Here is a 14,011-nt window from a genome sequence, read left to right on the forward strand (position 1 = left end):
TCTGCAGACGTCTTCCCTAGCCCTTGCCGGAACCTTGTCCGGTTGCCTCCACATACAGATGAAAGGGAAACTGAGGCTCAGAGAGGTCAGGGGACTTTCCCAAGTGCACACAGCCGGCAGGCAGTAGGGCCGGCTCAGACCCAGGCCTGCTGGCTCAGAGCTGCTGCTGAGAACCATTGCCAGTGTATACAGTTTGCAGAAGCGCTGACCGGCCGCTGTTCGGCTGTTCTTGGCGGCCTCTGGGCTGAAGGATGTCTTTTTACTAAGGCAGCCTCTTAGGACACATGCCCTTGCTTCCGAATGCATGGTGAGACGTCCTCGTTGCATCCAACGTTTTGTTGCCCTTCCTGGTAGTTTTCAGACAGAAGAACTTTCGATGGGCTTTGTTTTTCTAAATAAGGAAAAGAACAGTAGAAACGAAAGAGCTGCAGAAATTTCGATTTTTCTGTTTTCATCCTGCACTAACTTTGTAACTGTTACGGGTGTCAGCATCATCCAGAAGCCTCCTTCCTGGGTGCTGTGTGCTTGCGCCCCACCCCACCCAGACAGACAGGCTCCCTGAGAATTGAAGTGATGTGGGGACGGTTGTAAATAGCCCTGCGCTGCCTGATGTAGGAGCCCTGGTGCTTCTGGTTGTCCTGCCTTCTTTTGAGAAGGAACAGTTCCAGTGTTTGGTTTTTAATGTTTATTTATTTTTGAGAGAGAGACACAGAGCACGAGCAGGGGAGGGACAGAGAGAGAGGGAGACACAGGATCTGAAGCTGGCTCCAGGCTCCGAGCTGTCAGCGCAGGGCCTGATGGGGGGCTCGAACCCATGAGATCATGACCTGAGCCCAAGTCAGACGCTCAACCAACTGAGCCACCCGGGCACCCCCAATTTCAGTGTTTTGTGACACCTTAAAGACACGGGGTTTGCAGAGAAATCCGTGAGCAGAACAGGTGAAGGTGAAGGGAGTGGAGCCCTGGTGCGCTGGCTGCAACGGGACGGCCACCAGGATGCTGTCACCTGCCAGTCCCACACTGTTATTTGTGGCCACACTGTATTTGTTATTTCTTTATTCCTTTGTAATTCTGGCATGATGAGGCTGTTAAAGGAAATAAATGTGAACATTCTCTCATCTCAGAAGAAAATACAGGAGGTGTTGGCAGCAAGAGGGGAAATGTATCTGCACGGAGATGTATCTGTACCGTGCAACATCCTTCGTCGTCGGCATCCGTATGAGTAGTTGCTGAACTCAAGAGGATGATGTGGAGTTTGAGTAAATGTTACTCAAGTCACTGCTGTCGATAAAGTAACATGGATAATTTTGTTCCTGAATAATACCGGTTTGCTATTTGGGGCATGTGGGGTGCTTTTAAGAAGTTCATTACCCAGAAAAACAAAGTCGGGAGATTTCTGGTAGCAAAACGGGGAGAGAGAAGTGATCGTCTCACGGTAGAAACAACTCACCCCTGGTGGAGAGAGAGACACGGTTCTAGAGACGGAGGAAGCTCCCACAGATCACATAGTCTGATTCCTCCCACTCCCTGTGATGAGGGCTACTGTTCAAAAGTGATGTCCTTTCCAGAAACCACACTCGTAACTCTAGAGCACAAACAGGTGGGTGGGGGAAAGAGGTGATGGGGATTAGGAGGGCACTTGTGATGCACACTTGTGATGTATGGAAGTGTTGACTCACTGTACTGTACCCCTGAAACTAGAATTACACTACGTGTTAATTACCCTGGAAGTAGGATAAGATAACGTAAATAAAGAAATATTGCATGATTAATACCAAAAAAAAAAAAAAGGCAACATACTTTGTCGGAGCCCATATACCTGGTAGACAGTCGAGCCAGGGGGGAAGGGTGGGGCTGGGTGTCTCTGCCTGCAAAAACCCAGAGCCCTGCTGAGGAGCCCATGCCCGGCCTGCGGAGAGGTGGCACCGAAGTTCTGGCCTTTTCCATCTGGTCCCCTGGTCCGGGCTCCTGGAGGCCCATGGCCCAGCCACCTCAGCCTTGCAAGGTAAAGGCTTCTCTGAAGGCTGATGTTTTATCATAAAATTCCATGATCATTTTACAGTCTACTCCAGAACCCATCGGAGTTGGTGTTTTAGATTACCAGTTAAATGTCAGTCTTTAACTTTCTGTCCTCCAAACCTTCAAGGAAAAATTGACAAAGTGTGTTTTGTTTAGTTTATGGCTCAGGCAGCGGCCCCCGGACCCGTGCCCTTAACCTGTGCCGGGGCTGTTAGGACAGTGTGGCCGTGCAGTAGAGAGGTTCAGCTCCCCCGCTCCACTCTGCATTTTATCAAAAACTGCGGTCCTCAACCCTGTCAGACCCAGTGCCCCCTTTTTATAGCAAGTTTTTCACATCCTCACTGCTCACCTGAAATGAAGTCTGTAGGTAGTAAGATTTGGTGCAGATCATCTCAAGTCAATGTAATGTTTTAACCATAGCGTTGAAATGAAAGCAAACGAAGGTAAATTGCGATAACAGAACGTGGATGTTGATATAGAAACGCTCCGGCCCTGGTGTCCCAGAAGAAGGACGGAGCGGTCACACGTGTGCAGACCTGTGCCCAGCACCATAGCTGCGGGCAGACTGACACAGGCGTGCTCCGTCCCAGGTGCCGCACGTCACGTTGCTCTTGGTGGCTTGACGTTCCAGAATGGGCACCAGCTCTCCGAGAAGTCTGAACAAAGCCAAGTGTAGCCTTCCCTCAATTTTCATGCTGATCACATTCCTGGGATTTGTAGCGTAGGTTGAAACTACACAAAACATACTTTGATTTTATGTGTCAGTTGGAAGCCATTTGTAGATCCGAAACGGATAGAGTCGTTTTTTTCTGTCTGCCTGGATAGTCCGTGGGAAGGTTCTTCAAGGTGCAGTCCTGCCTGAGTATGGGATGGTTGGCCTGCCATGGCCTGCCCCCTCCCCACTTTTTTTTGAGAGAGAAGAAGAGCACGTGTGTGTGTGTGTGTGTGCGCTCGCACACACTTGTGCGGGGGAGGGGCAGAAGGAGAGAGAGAATCCCAAGCAAGCTCCACACTCACGTGGGGCTCGCCACGACCCTGGGATCATGACCCGAGCCGAAATCAAGAGGCGGTCACTCAACCCACTGAGCCACCCAGGTGCCACCACCCTGCCCCTTAAATGTCATCAGTGCCTGCCTCCACTCACTGTGACCTCCCAGCAACACACCCCAAGTTCCCAAAATGCCCTATGCAGGGTTGGCACCGCCCCCACTGATAACTGCCATGCCAAAGCATCTTCCCCTCCATGGTGATTGTAGTTACAGACATGTCCCTAAACGTAGGCCCCCTCTTTGGGGAAAAACATACAGTAATTGTGTAAGCAAGGGTTTGGGGAAGATGAGCATTTTTTTTTTTTTTTTGACATGCACGTGACGGCTGAGGGACCCGGGGCGGTGGGTGCCTGGCACAGAGGCGACCTGAGCCTCAGTTGTGAGCTGCTGGCTGAGCACGATCCCCTCCCTGTTGGCACCCCTGCGGGAGAGCGTGTCCCCAATCCCACCTGCTTGCTTTGAATAGCGACCCACCTTTAGAACCTACTGCACGTGAGGGGTTGGGAAAACAGAAGTTTCTGGCTGTTGCCACTTCCTGGAACAAAGGCCGCTCTGGAGAGGGATTCTGCACAGCTGTCCACTCTCAACGGGAAATGTGCGCGACGTTAGAAGGCGCTTCCACGCGGGCCTGTGTGGACTCGGGGGTTTCAGGCCTGCCCATCAGGAGCTGCGTTCCTCTGTCCTGGGGAAGAATCACATGGACAGAAGTGCTCTGCTGCTTTCTTTCTCTTTCTTTTTTTTAAATTTTTTTAAATGTTTTTATTTTGGGGGGTGGGGGGTTGGAGGGACAGAGAGAGAGGGAGACACAGAATCTGAAGCAGGCTCCAGGCTCTGAGCTGTCAGCACAGAGCCCGACGCGGGGCTCGAACTCACAGACCGCGAGATCATGACCTGAGCCAAAGCCGGACGCTCAACCGACTGAGCCACCCAGGCGCCCCTAGTGAACTTTAAATACATCCTTAAACTTTCCCCGAGAGCTTATGAGCTATAGTTACATTATGTGGCCTGGAGGAAAAAAGTCTGGTTTTCAGTTGTGCTGGAGTCTAAAGCCTGACTGCCAAAGCTAATGTGTATAATCAATGCTAAAGCTTCCTCCTAACTTTGGGACGCTGTTCAGCCGACAGACCGATCGCTTGTGTTTCTGCACAGCCCTTGCGGCTCATTTCCACTTTACGTCTGAGGAGACTAAGGAGGCGGCAGTTGCTGGGGTCCCCAAGGCCTGGGCCCTCTCCGTTGACCCCGGCAGTGTTCTAGCTGTGTGGCGAGTCCCCTCCCACACACCTATTCTCGGATGGCTGCACCCAGCGTCACAGAGCACACAGTCACCTCGCACGTCAGCAGCGTGCACGAGGGTGTCCTGGGCTCTGCACTGAGGCCGTGGCGGCTGGCTTCTGGCACCTTCACCCTGGTGCCTGTCCAGGCCCCAGGGCTTTCCTCGTGTAGCTGGAGGAAGTGAAGGAAGCGTGTCTCGGTCCCCTTTCTCAAGCTGGCCCCAGAGTTGTGGCTCATGAACCCCTTCCCGCTCCCACGTAGGGTTCTAGAAGCCCTGGGAGGGCCCGCAGAGTCCAAGAGTGGAATAAGAACATTTCCCGTGACTGCAGGATGAGACGGCTTGGGAGACCGAATTCCACACTGTGCTCGAATCCCAGGAAAGCCTGGAAGCTCGGGACACGTACACACAGAGCCGGGCTTCCCTGTAGCAGCTCAAGGCTCTGCAAGGGACGCAGTCTCCCTCCTCCTGCCAGCTCCTGCTCTCAGCCCTTCTGTTCTAGCGGGTACTCCTCAGGTCCCCGTACCTCGAGGGTCATCACGCGGGGTCCTCCGGGTGGTTAAATGGGGAGGAGCCACGAGGGCCTTAGAGCCCCCAGATGCCACTGGAATTGGGGTGCAAGGTGTTGGGGGACGGGGTGTGGCAGCATCTCTGCCCCCACCCCCAGCCCGGCTGCAGGAAGGTGAGGTCGGCCGGGGCGCAGGGCATTTGGGAGCCTCTCTGCCGAGGCCTGCCTCCTCCCTCCTCGTCCTCCTCACGTCCCCGCGCAGGACTTCTCTTTACAGTTGTCCTCAGCCTCAGACCGCAGCTGAGCGGGGCTGTCCCTGAGCTCCCGCCGCACCTTGGGATGACGCATCCGTCACGGCCTGGACCGTCTGATGCCCCGAGCAGGAGGCCTGTCGCGGTGTCAGCGCAGAACGGGTGCATCTGGCTCTTCCCCCGCCGCCCTCTGTGTCCTGCTCAGTGGACTCGGCTTCTGCTCTGTGGCCCGGTGTGGGACCGGAGCCCGTTGGGGCTGTCGCCGTGGCGTAGTGACCCCGCCCTACAGGATCCTGCTTTCCCCCCGGACTTCACCTGCTCCCCAGCCCGGCCAGGCCCATGCTGCGGGGACAGGGCTAGCGGGGGAGAAGCATCCCCCCTGCCACCCGGGCGCCCCTGCGGCCAGCCCCGGGCTGGGGGCCTCTGTGGCTGCGGGGACCCCACCGGGAGACCCAGGGCGTGCGGGCCGTTTGTTAGGAGGCCTGGGGTCTGGCCCGTGCCGCTCTGTGTGCACAGCATCTCCCCCGCTGTACGCGACACCGTGGCGACAGAGGGCCGTCGTGTCTGCGGTAAAATAAACCGTGAACGCGGAACTTCGAAGGGTTCAGCCTTTTAGAATTATTCTAAGGCCACTGTGGCGATGAGTGGAGGCTTCTGACCGTCTCCGTCATCGGAGGGCGCCTCACTTTAAAATCTAGCATCTCAGGGGGCCTGGGGGGCTCAGTGGAGCGTGCGACCCTTCATCTCGGGGTTGAGTTAGAGCCCCATGCTGGTTGTAGAGATTACTAAACAAATAGAATCTTTAGACAAACGAAACAGGGTCAGTAAAGCTCCCTCTGTGGGGTTCCCAGCCAGGGCAGGGGGCCCCTGGGGGCGAGGGCACTTGCATTCCGGCCAGGAGCCTGGGTCTCATCCCGTGCCTGGCTGGATCAGCTCTCCCCTGCCCTGCCCCCGACCCTGCAGGGGCCTCGGGAGCAGAGGGGGAGCCTGGCTGGGGGAGCGACAGGGGTTTCCAGCAACAGAACCAGGGCCACCTTCCAGCAGCAGTGAGCAGGGTTTGGGTTTGGGGGCTCCTTCATTACCTTCCTTCCTCTCTCCCTCTGCCTGCCTCCCCCCTTTCTTCCTTCCTTTAAAACGTTTGCTATTTATTCTGAAAGCTGTCAAACACAGAAGGGATGACAGAAAGCAGAGGTCCTTCTCACACTTGAGCAAGTGCCTGACCGCCCCCCCCCCCCGTCCCCCACCAGGGACATGCTGATTCTCCCCCAAGAGCGTCTGGGTGGGGTGATTCTGCATCTCTAACTGTTCCCAGGTGTGCTGAGGGGTGGGGGGCATGCTGTGACAGCTAGGTCCCACCAGCCAGCCCCAGCACTTGTCAGCTCACAGCCATTTAGACCCCGCCCACTCCCCCCCCCAGCTCCTCTCGTTATTAGAAGGCAAGGCCTAGGGAGAGCTTATCATTTCTTCTTAAACGCTTTAGTATGTTTCGCAACAAAGACACAGTGGGGTGCAAAAGGAGGCTTGGGGCCCAGAGCTCGAGCCTTTTCTGGAGCCCTCACCCCCCCGCCCCGGGGGGGCGGGAGCTGAGGGCTTGGTACCCTTTTCCTGTTGCCTCCTGTAGGAAGGGAAGAGGGCAGGCCAGGACCCAGGAGGAAGGGCCTGCTGCTGCCCTAGCAGGTCCCAGAAGGAGCTTGGTCCCAGGCCGATCGGTGCAGCATCCGAGGAGCTCCCCAGGAGCTGAGGGTGATCGAACAGACCCCTCGCCCCTCGCCGGGCAGTGTGTGAACTCCCGTTTTCCAAGCTTGCTGTTTCGAAGCGCTGTGCGGTTTGTACCTCTCCACCTTGCCACTCCTTCCCCTGTCAGCATTCCCGCCCCCCCCCCCCCCCCCCCGGGCCTGGCTTTCTCCTCCGGAGACTGGGGACCCACCCTGCAGCCTGAAGGCCCTGCTCTGGCTGTGTCTGAAGGTGTTACCAGGTTGGGTGGCCCTGGCTGGCGATCACCAGTAGCCGCGGTCCCCACAAGTGGAGAGCAGAAGTGAAAGTAAGTGTTTGGAAACTCTCATGCAGTCAGACATGGCTGTGAGTTTGTATTTCACAAAAGCGTGGGTGGTGATGGGTTTGTCCTGAACCACAGAAGCATTGGCCTGAGGCCCACGGAGCCCTAGACCTGTTGCCTGGAGGGGGGCAGGTGGGAGGCAGCACTGGGCCTCACAGGAGAGGTTGGAGGGGAATGAATTCTCGTTTCCTTATCATTGTGGCGGACCATAGCTGTTTTGTGTTTTGTGTTCATTTAATGACTTGATCATATCACATATTTTCTCTGGAGACTTTGCACTGATCGTTTGAGTGATCATGGTCTCTTGGGCTGTGGGTCAGGCTCTTGCGTGTTCTTGGAAATGTCAGCGTTTTTAGGATGAATCATGTTGTCAAAACCCTACGATTTTTCGTTCAGGCATCTCAGGCCAGGGTCAGGGTTGTGATGTTGATTGCAGTTCTGTGCTCACAAAGTTGGCTGTGCCGAGGTTTTGGACTACTTTAAATGTTGGCCCGTATGTCTGTGGGTTTTTAATTAGCCGATTCCGAGAAGCAAGCATGGCTGTGACCACTTCCTGTGCCATGGACGTCTTACTTCCCACGTACGAGTCCCACGAGGATCCTGGGAGATGGAGCTGTGCCCACGGCGGCCATTGCCAGGACATGAGATTGTACCGAATTACGTATTTACCTCCTTTCTAGATTCTAAACTGAGGTAGACTGAAGGGCGCCTGGGTGGCTCAGTCAGTTGAGTGTCCGACTCCTGATTTTGGCTCAGGTCGTGAGCTCATGGTCGTGAGATCAAACCCCGCATCGGGCTCTGCCCTGAGTGTGGAGGCTGCTTGGAATTCTCTCTCTCCCTCTCTCTGCCCCTTCCCTGCTTGCTCTCTCTTTCTCTCTCTCTCAAAACAAATAAAAAGTTTAAAAAAAAAAAAAGAATACTATTTTTAAAATGTAGATTGACTACAGTCGCTGTGTCTTTGAGGTTGGCCGGGCGTCCTCAAGAGGAATTTACTGCATAACTTGGTTCATTCAAATGCGTCCCTGTCATCCCAAGCCCAGGTCCCTCAAGTTGGGGGCTGGTGGCTTTCAGTGCCATTATCCTCACGGCTGGGACGGACTTCCTGGGCTGGACATGAGGGCCCCCACGGGTGGGTGGGCCATGACAGGAGCCTTTTCCTGGGTGGGGGGAGGCCCCCAGGACTAGCCGCTGAGGTCTGACGGGATATTGTACTGGAGGCCTGTCCATCCGGCAGGGCGGCCACTCCAGGCATCGGGTCTGTCCACGTAGGTGGGCTCTTCAGGGATCTTCGGCCCGGTCCCAAGCAGAGCTGGACCGAAGATGGGCGGGATGGGGGTGCGCGACCCCTCGGGTCAGAGACACGAGCACCGTGAGAGTAGGAGTCCTCTGAGACCCCACCTCCCCGTCTTCGTTATCTGTCGCCTCGTGGCAAATACTCACACACCTGAAATAGCACACGTGTCTCATCTCGGTGTCTTGGGTCAGAAGCCGTAAGCGGAGGACTCTTGATTGCAGCTCAGGTCCTGATCTCACAGTTCGTGAGCTCAAGGTCCTGATCTCACAGTTCGCGAGCTCAAGCCCCACGTCGGCTCCGCACTGGCAGTGTGTGGAGCCTGCTTCTGATTCTCTCTCTCCCTCTCCCTGGCCCTCCCGCGCCCACACTCGCTATCTCTAAAATAAATCAACCTGAAAAAAAAAAAAAAAGACCTCCAGGCACAGCTTACTGGGTCCCGCGCTCAGGGCCTCACCGGCTGCAGTCATTTCTGGAGCCTGAGGTCCTTTCGAGCTCCCATGGCTGTGGGCAGAATCTAGCTCCTTGGTGTTGCAAAACCAAGCTTCCCGCTTTCCTACTGGTTGTCAGCTGGCTGGGGGTCCCTCTCGGCTCTTAGAGCTCACCTGCAGGTCCTTGTCGTGTGACCCCTCCCGGGCCCTGTCACACATGCCAGCTTGAGAGTCCGTCTGACTTCCAGTCCCTCTTTTAAACTTTTTTTTTTTTTTTTACTATTTTATTTATTTTTGAAAGAGAGAGAGAGAGAGAGCATGAGCGGGGAAGGGGCAGAGAGAGAGGGAGACACAGAATGGGAAGCAGGCTCCGGGCTCTAAGCTGTCAGCCCAGAGCCTGACGCGGGGCTCGAACTCACGGACCGCGAGATCATGACCTGAGCCGAAGTCGGACGCCCAACCGACTGAGCCCCCCAGGCACCCCCGCCCCAGTCCCTCTTTTAAAGGTCTCATCTGATCAGGTGAGGCCCACCCAGGATAATCTATCTTTTTTTTTTTTTTTTTTTTTAATTTTTTTTTTTTCAACGTTTATTTATTTTTGGGACAGAGAGAGACAGAGCATGAATGGGGGAGGGGCAGAGAGAGAGGGAGACACAGAATCGGAAACAGGCTCCAGGCTCTGAGCCATCAGCCCAGAGCCTGATGCGGGGCTCGAACTCACGGACCGCGAGATCGTGACCTGGCTGAAGTCGGACGCTTAACCGACTGCGTCACCCAGGCGCCCCAATCTTTTGATTAACTCTTGAGTCAGCTGATAAGGAACCTTAATTACTTTTGCATTTCTCTTTGCCATGTGATGTAACCTGGTCACAGGACGGGCGTCCGTCACTCTCGCAGTGCGGCTCACTCTCAAGGGGAGAGGATTATGTGGGAGTCTCAGGGACCCCCGAGGATTGGGCCTGCCGTACTCCTCTCGGCCTGTGTGCCCCTGCAGCCCTCTTCCCTCTGTCCCCTTTCTTGCTTCTCACATTCCCACTCTGCCCCTCCCTTTCTCCCTCCCCCATGACCTCCCTTCTCTTTTCCCTGATCCCCTCTCCCGTTCCTCCCACCCGAGCTGAGGCCATAGCTGTCTGGTCTGTGCCGGCTTAGACAGGGAGCCAGCAGGCAGGGAGCCCACGCCTCCCCCCAGGAAGACAGAGAGGCAGGCTGCACTCAGTGTGAACCTCGCCCTCTTGCTGGCCTGGCCCTGGGCTACGGCATCACAGCATGGCCGGATATCTGTCAAGTGAACCCCCCACCCCTCCCCTTGAGCTTTGCCGGATCTTTTTATACACCCCGAGCGCCCCTTCACACGGTGTAATGTGATTTACAGAATTGAAAATGGCCCCGAGGTATCAAAGTTCTGAGGCTGCTGCGATTTTTGACGCCCCTGACTTGAGGGACCTGGGCTGGGTCTGATAAAGGAACCATGAGAATGAACCAAGTTAGAACAGATTCCTTATGAGGACACACACCGGCCGACCTCTGACAGATCAGCGGTGGTCAGTTTTCAACTTTGATGAGCACTTGGACAGAAGATGCATTTGTAATTCAGTACAAGTGTGGTGGGGGTGGGGGGGTGGACACCGCCCCCCGACGTGAGCCTGGTCCTTTGAGAGAAGCTGGACAATGACCCTTGGGCCCCCTCCTGCTTGCTGGCCCCACACCACACTAGAAGTACTTGGCCGTCTGTCCTGGCCCTGCTTTAAGGTCTGAAACTGTATCTACAGAACTCTTGGTGGAAGAATTACAAGTGTATCCCCCCCCCCCAAATTAAGTGGAAAGAAGGTGGGTTGTGTTTGGCCCCAAAAAGCCTGCATGGTGCACCTGCACCAGTTACCTGACTAGCCCTCCACTGTATCAGCTGACATGGTGCATAAACGTGACATTTGTAAAATTGGGAAGCAGTGTTCAAGCGGCAAGTTCCATGGTGGTGGGCAGCCCATCAGCCAGAAACACTCTGCCACCATCTCGGTTCTCTCGATAAAAAAGATGGGCTTCCCAGCACTGCAGGCGGCCACGGGGAGCTGAGGCCAGCAGGGTGTCCTGAGAGCTGACCAGACGGGAGTTCTGGAAAGCAGCAGTCCGAGTCCCAGCCCCTGGAGACCGGTCTGGCAGCCTCTCCAGGCCTCCGCTTCCTGCTCTGTAAAGGGAGGGGTTGAGCCGGTGGCCTGTGGCCATGCCCAGCTCTAATGTTTGCTTCCTGCAATGGTGGGTCAGAGCTCCAGAGGAAGGCACACTGCCCAGCCCTGCCGCTTACGCGCTGTGCGACCTTGGTTAAGTTACCCTCTCTGTGCCAGTTTCCTCGTCTGTAAACCGGGGATGGTAACAGTATCTACCTAACGGCACTGTTGCAAGGAGCATACGGCATGACACAAAAAGCCCTTAGAACAGCATCCACTCGGCGTTTAGCAAGGGCCCCGTAAATGGTAGGCATCCTTGTTACTGTAACTATTGCTGCTGTCCCTCCCGATGACCCCTAACTCTTGTCCGTTTACAGTGTGTTCCTGTATGTTTATTAAGCCCTGAACAAAGTCTCTTGCAACATCCTCGTCGTTAACGGTGGGAAGGAGGCGCTGGTCTGTCTGCTGATAAAACTCGTGTCTGTTTCAGGCGGAGGCGAGGCTGGCTGCGAAGCGTGCGGCCCGCGCGGAGGCCCGAGAGATCCGAATGAAGGAGCTGGAGCGACAGCAGAAGGAGGTAACGCGGCTCCGTTATTTATTTTAGGGAGAGTGTGCAAACACAGGCACCTGTCCCGTTGACAGTGCCCGCGATTGGAATGCACTGTGCCTGTGACTTTGTTCAAGGTCAGGCCAGGGAGCGCGCATAGCGCGGATACCAGACGTGCCTGTCCCAGGCCTCGATGTGCTGGATCCCGAGACGGCCCCCCCGCACGGCCACTTGCCTGCAGACGTCTCCCAGCCCAGGCTTCCGGCTGAAAGGGGCCGAGAGTCGCTGGCTCTGAACTTCGAGGTCCAGCCGTCGAGCTAGAATCTCGAGCCTCTGAATTAAAATGTGAAGGAACGGGTTATTGTTTTTTTAAACTAAGCAAACTGTTTGTTGAAAAATACTTCCCCTGTGGTTTTTACGTGTTTTAATAGGTTTCGTGATGACTGAGGGCCACAGGCGGGGGAAATAACCGGGGAAGTGGATGGTAACGTCCCACCCCGGGAGCGTGGACAGTAATGTGTTTACACACCTGTTAATGCTGTTTGCCACTTATTTTCATAACCTTGGGCTGGAGCCTGAGCCGTGTGGGCAGGATGAGGACTCTTGAACTCAGAGCAGAGAGCTTTCCCCTGAGCTTGAGGTCAACACGGAAGAAGCAACTCCCCGTCCACCTGACCTGTGTCCTCTACGGGTCACACCCTGCGGGGACATCCACACTGGGCACCGCTTGAGGGCTTTGAGTGTATCGTGTCGCGGGGAGGTGGCCGGGCGCTTTGCCCGGGGCTGATTGCACACAGCCAGCATTTCGAAGTTGAGCCAGTGTTTTAAAGCCTGTGAGATTTCAGATAAAAACCTGGATTTCCAGTTTCTCCTAAAATCACTGCAGATTCCGCCACACAGCCTCGCGTTCCCTGTAGGGTGAGACCCGGCCACCAGCCCCAGGTGTCCTTTGTCATTTCCCTGCCTGCAGAGTGTGCAGTCCACGCTGTGGAGCTACAGAAGCAGGGAAGGGGCACAGCCACGTTTGGATTTGGGGAAGAAATCTCTTCCGTGGGGTTTGAAGGTGACTAGACCAAGCCAGAATGTTACTTAGGAGAATCTGACCACAGGCCGGATGTCCCTGCAGTGATGAGGACAGGCGGGAATGTGGATCCTCCCCCCACCCCCCCGCCCGGGAAGGGCCACACCACACCAGCAGTTCCTGGGAGTGACCCAAGCAGATGAGGGTCAGTCACACTTCTGCGGTAGCTTAGCCCTTGTCCTGTGTTTACGCCGTGAATGAAGACGGAACAAATATTTGAAAGTGAATCACCACGTTCTCTCTCCTCATTAGAAATACACACACGGTTGTGGGCCTGCCTCTAGAATTGACTTTGTTTTCTTGTCCTTTTTTTTCTCTTAATTTATGCAGAGCACGGGTTTGGCCCCTTCTCAGTGCCTTCCCCCAAGAATCACATGTGTCATTTTCAAACTGGATATAGGCGCTCTTGAATTTTCATGTTAATTATCCGGCCTCGACTGTTGAGCTGATGGCTAACATGAAGCCCCCTCCCCTCCCGTTGTGTCAGGGGCGAGCTTCGGCTCGGACCGGGATGGGGACCTGACTGATCCCCGCCTGTGAACCCCAGGGTACCGGTTACACCAGGAGTGACTACTGAAAGTCATTCAAAGAAGCATTTTCAGGAACATCTCTGCAGAGAAGCGTTTGAACGAGAGGTAGAGATGAAGTATAGGTGTTGCTGGTAGACTTTGTCACATACCTGAGACAGTGTCACCTGTGCTGTAGGACCCACCCAGACGCCAGGCACCTTCTGTGCACTCAGATGCTGGGATTAATAGTAACCAGAGGCCGCCTAATGAAAACGTTCTCTTAGCCTGCACTGGTTTTTAAAAATTAGGTATTTTTCCTTTTTCAAATGCTTTTCTCTTAAAATGTTTTTTTTAACGTTTATTCATTTTTGAGAGACAGAGCAAGCAGGGGAGGGGCAGACAGAGAGAGGAGACACAGAATCCAAGGCAGGCTCCAGGCTCTGAGCCATCAGCACAGAGCCCGACGCGGGGCTCGAACTCACGGACCGCGAGATCATGACCTGAGCCGAAGTCGGACGCTCAACCGACTGAGCCCCCCAGGCGCCCCCTCCAATGCTTTTTTCAAATTGCTGGGTATCAGTTGCTCTTTAGAATGTTTCTGTTCGTTCAGTGGATATTTGCAAGCCCATTGTGTGCAGGACGCTGTTGCCCCTGACCTGGCTTCAGAAAGGAATGGGGCAGTGGGGGCAGTAAGGTGTTAGTGCCAAGGGCCACCAGCATGGCCAGGAGCTGCGCCAGCGCCTGGGGCAACGGCTGCTTCGCTGCCCAGGGCCAACGGCCCTGACCTCTCGCCCTCTCGCCTTCTCGCCTTCTCGGGGCTCATTTGGTTTTAATCAG

At 55.1% G+C, this 14,011-nt stretch overlaps 1 protein-coding gene across 46 annotated transcripts in view; it reads left to right on the top strand.

The window, feature by feature from the left end:
* The window catches only part of LRRFIP1 (LRR binding FLII interacting protein 1), a 141,166-nt gene that overhangs the window by 61,662 nt on the left and 65,493 nt on the right, over positions 1-14,011 (top strand). For all 46 annotated transcript variants that reach the window (XM_086720067.1, XM_086720068.1, XM_086720070.1 and 43 more), the window contains exon 2: positions 11,528-11,614. In XM_086720067.1, coding sequence (XP_086576193.1) covers positions 11,528-11,614 — 87 coding nt within the window. The remainder of the gene's footprint in view (positions 1-11,527; positions 11,615-14,011) is intronic.

Source organism: Puma concolor, chromosome C1 (assembly GCF_028749965.1).
Source record: "Puma concolor isolate L17-30 chromosome C1, mPumCon1.1.hap2, whole genome shotgun sequence".
Lineage (NCBI taxonomy): Eukaryota > Metazoa > Chordata > Mammalia > Carnivora > Felidae > Puma > Puma concolor.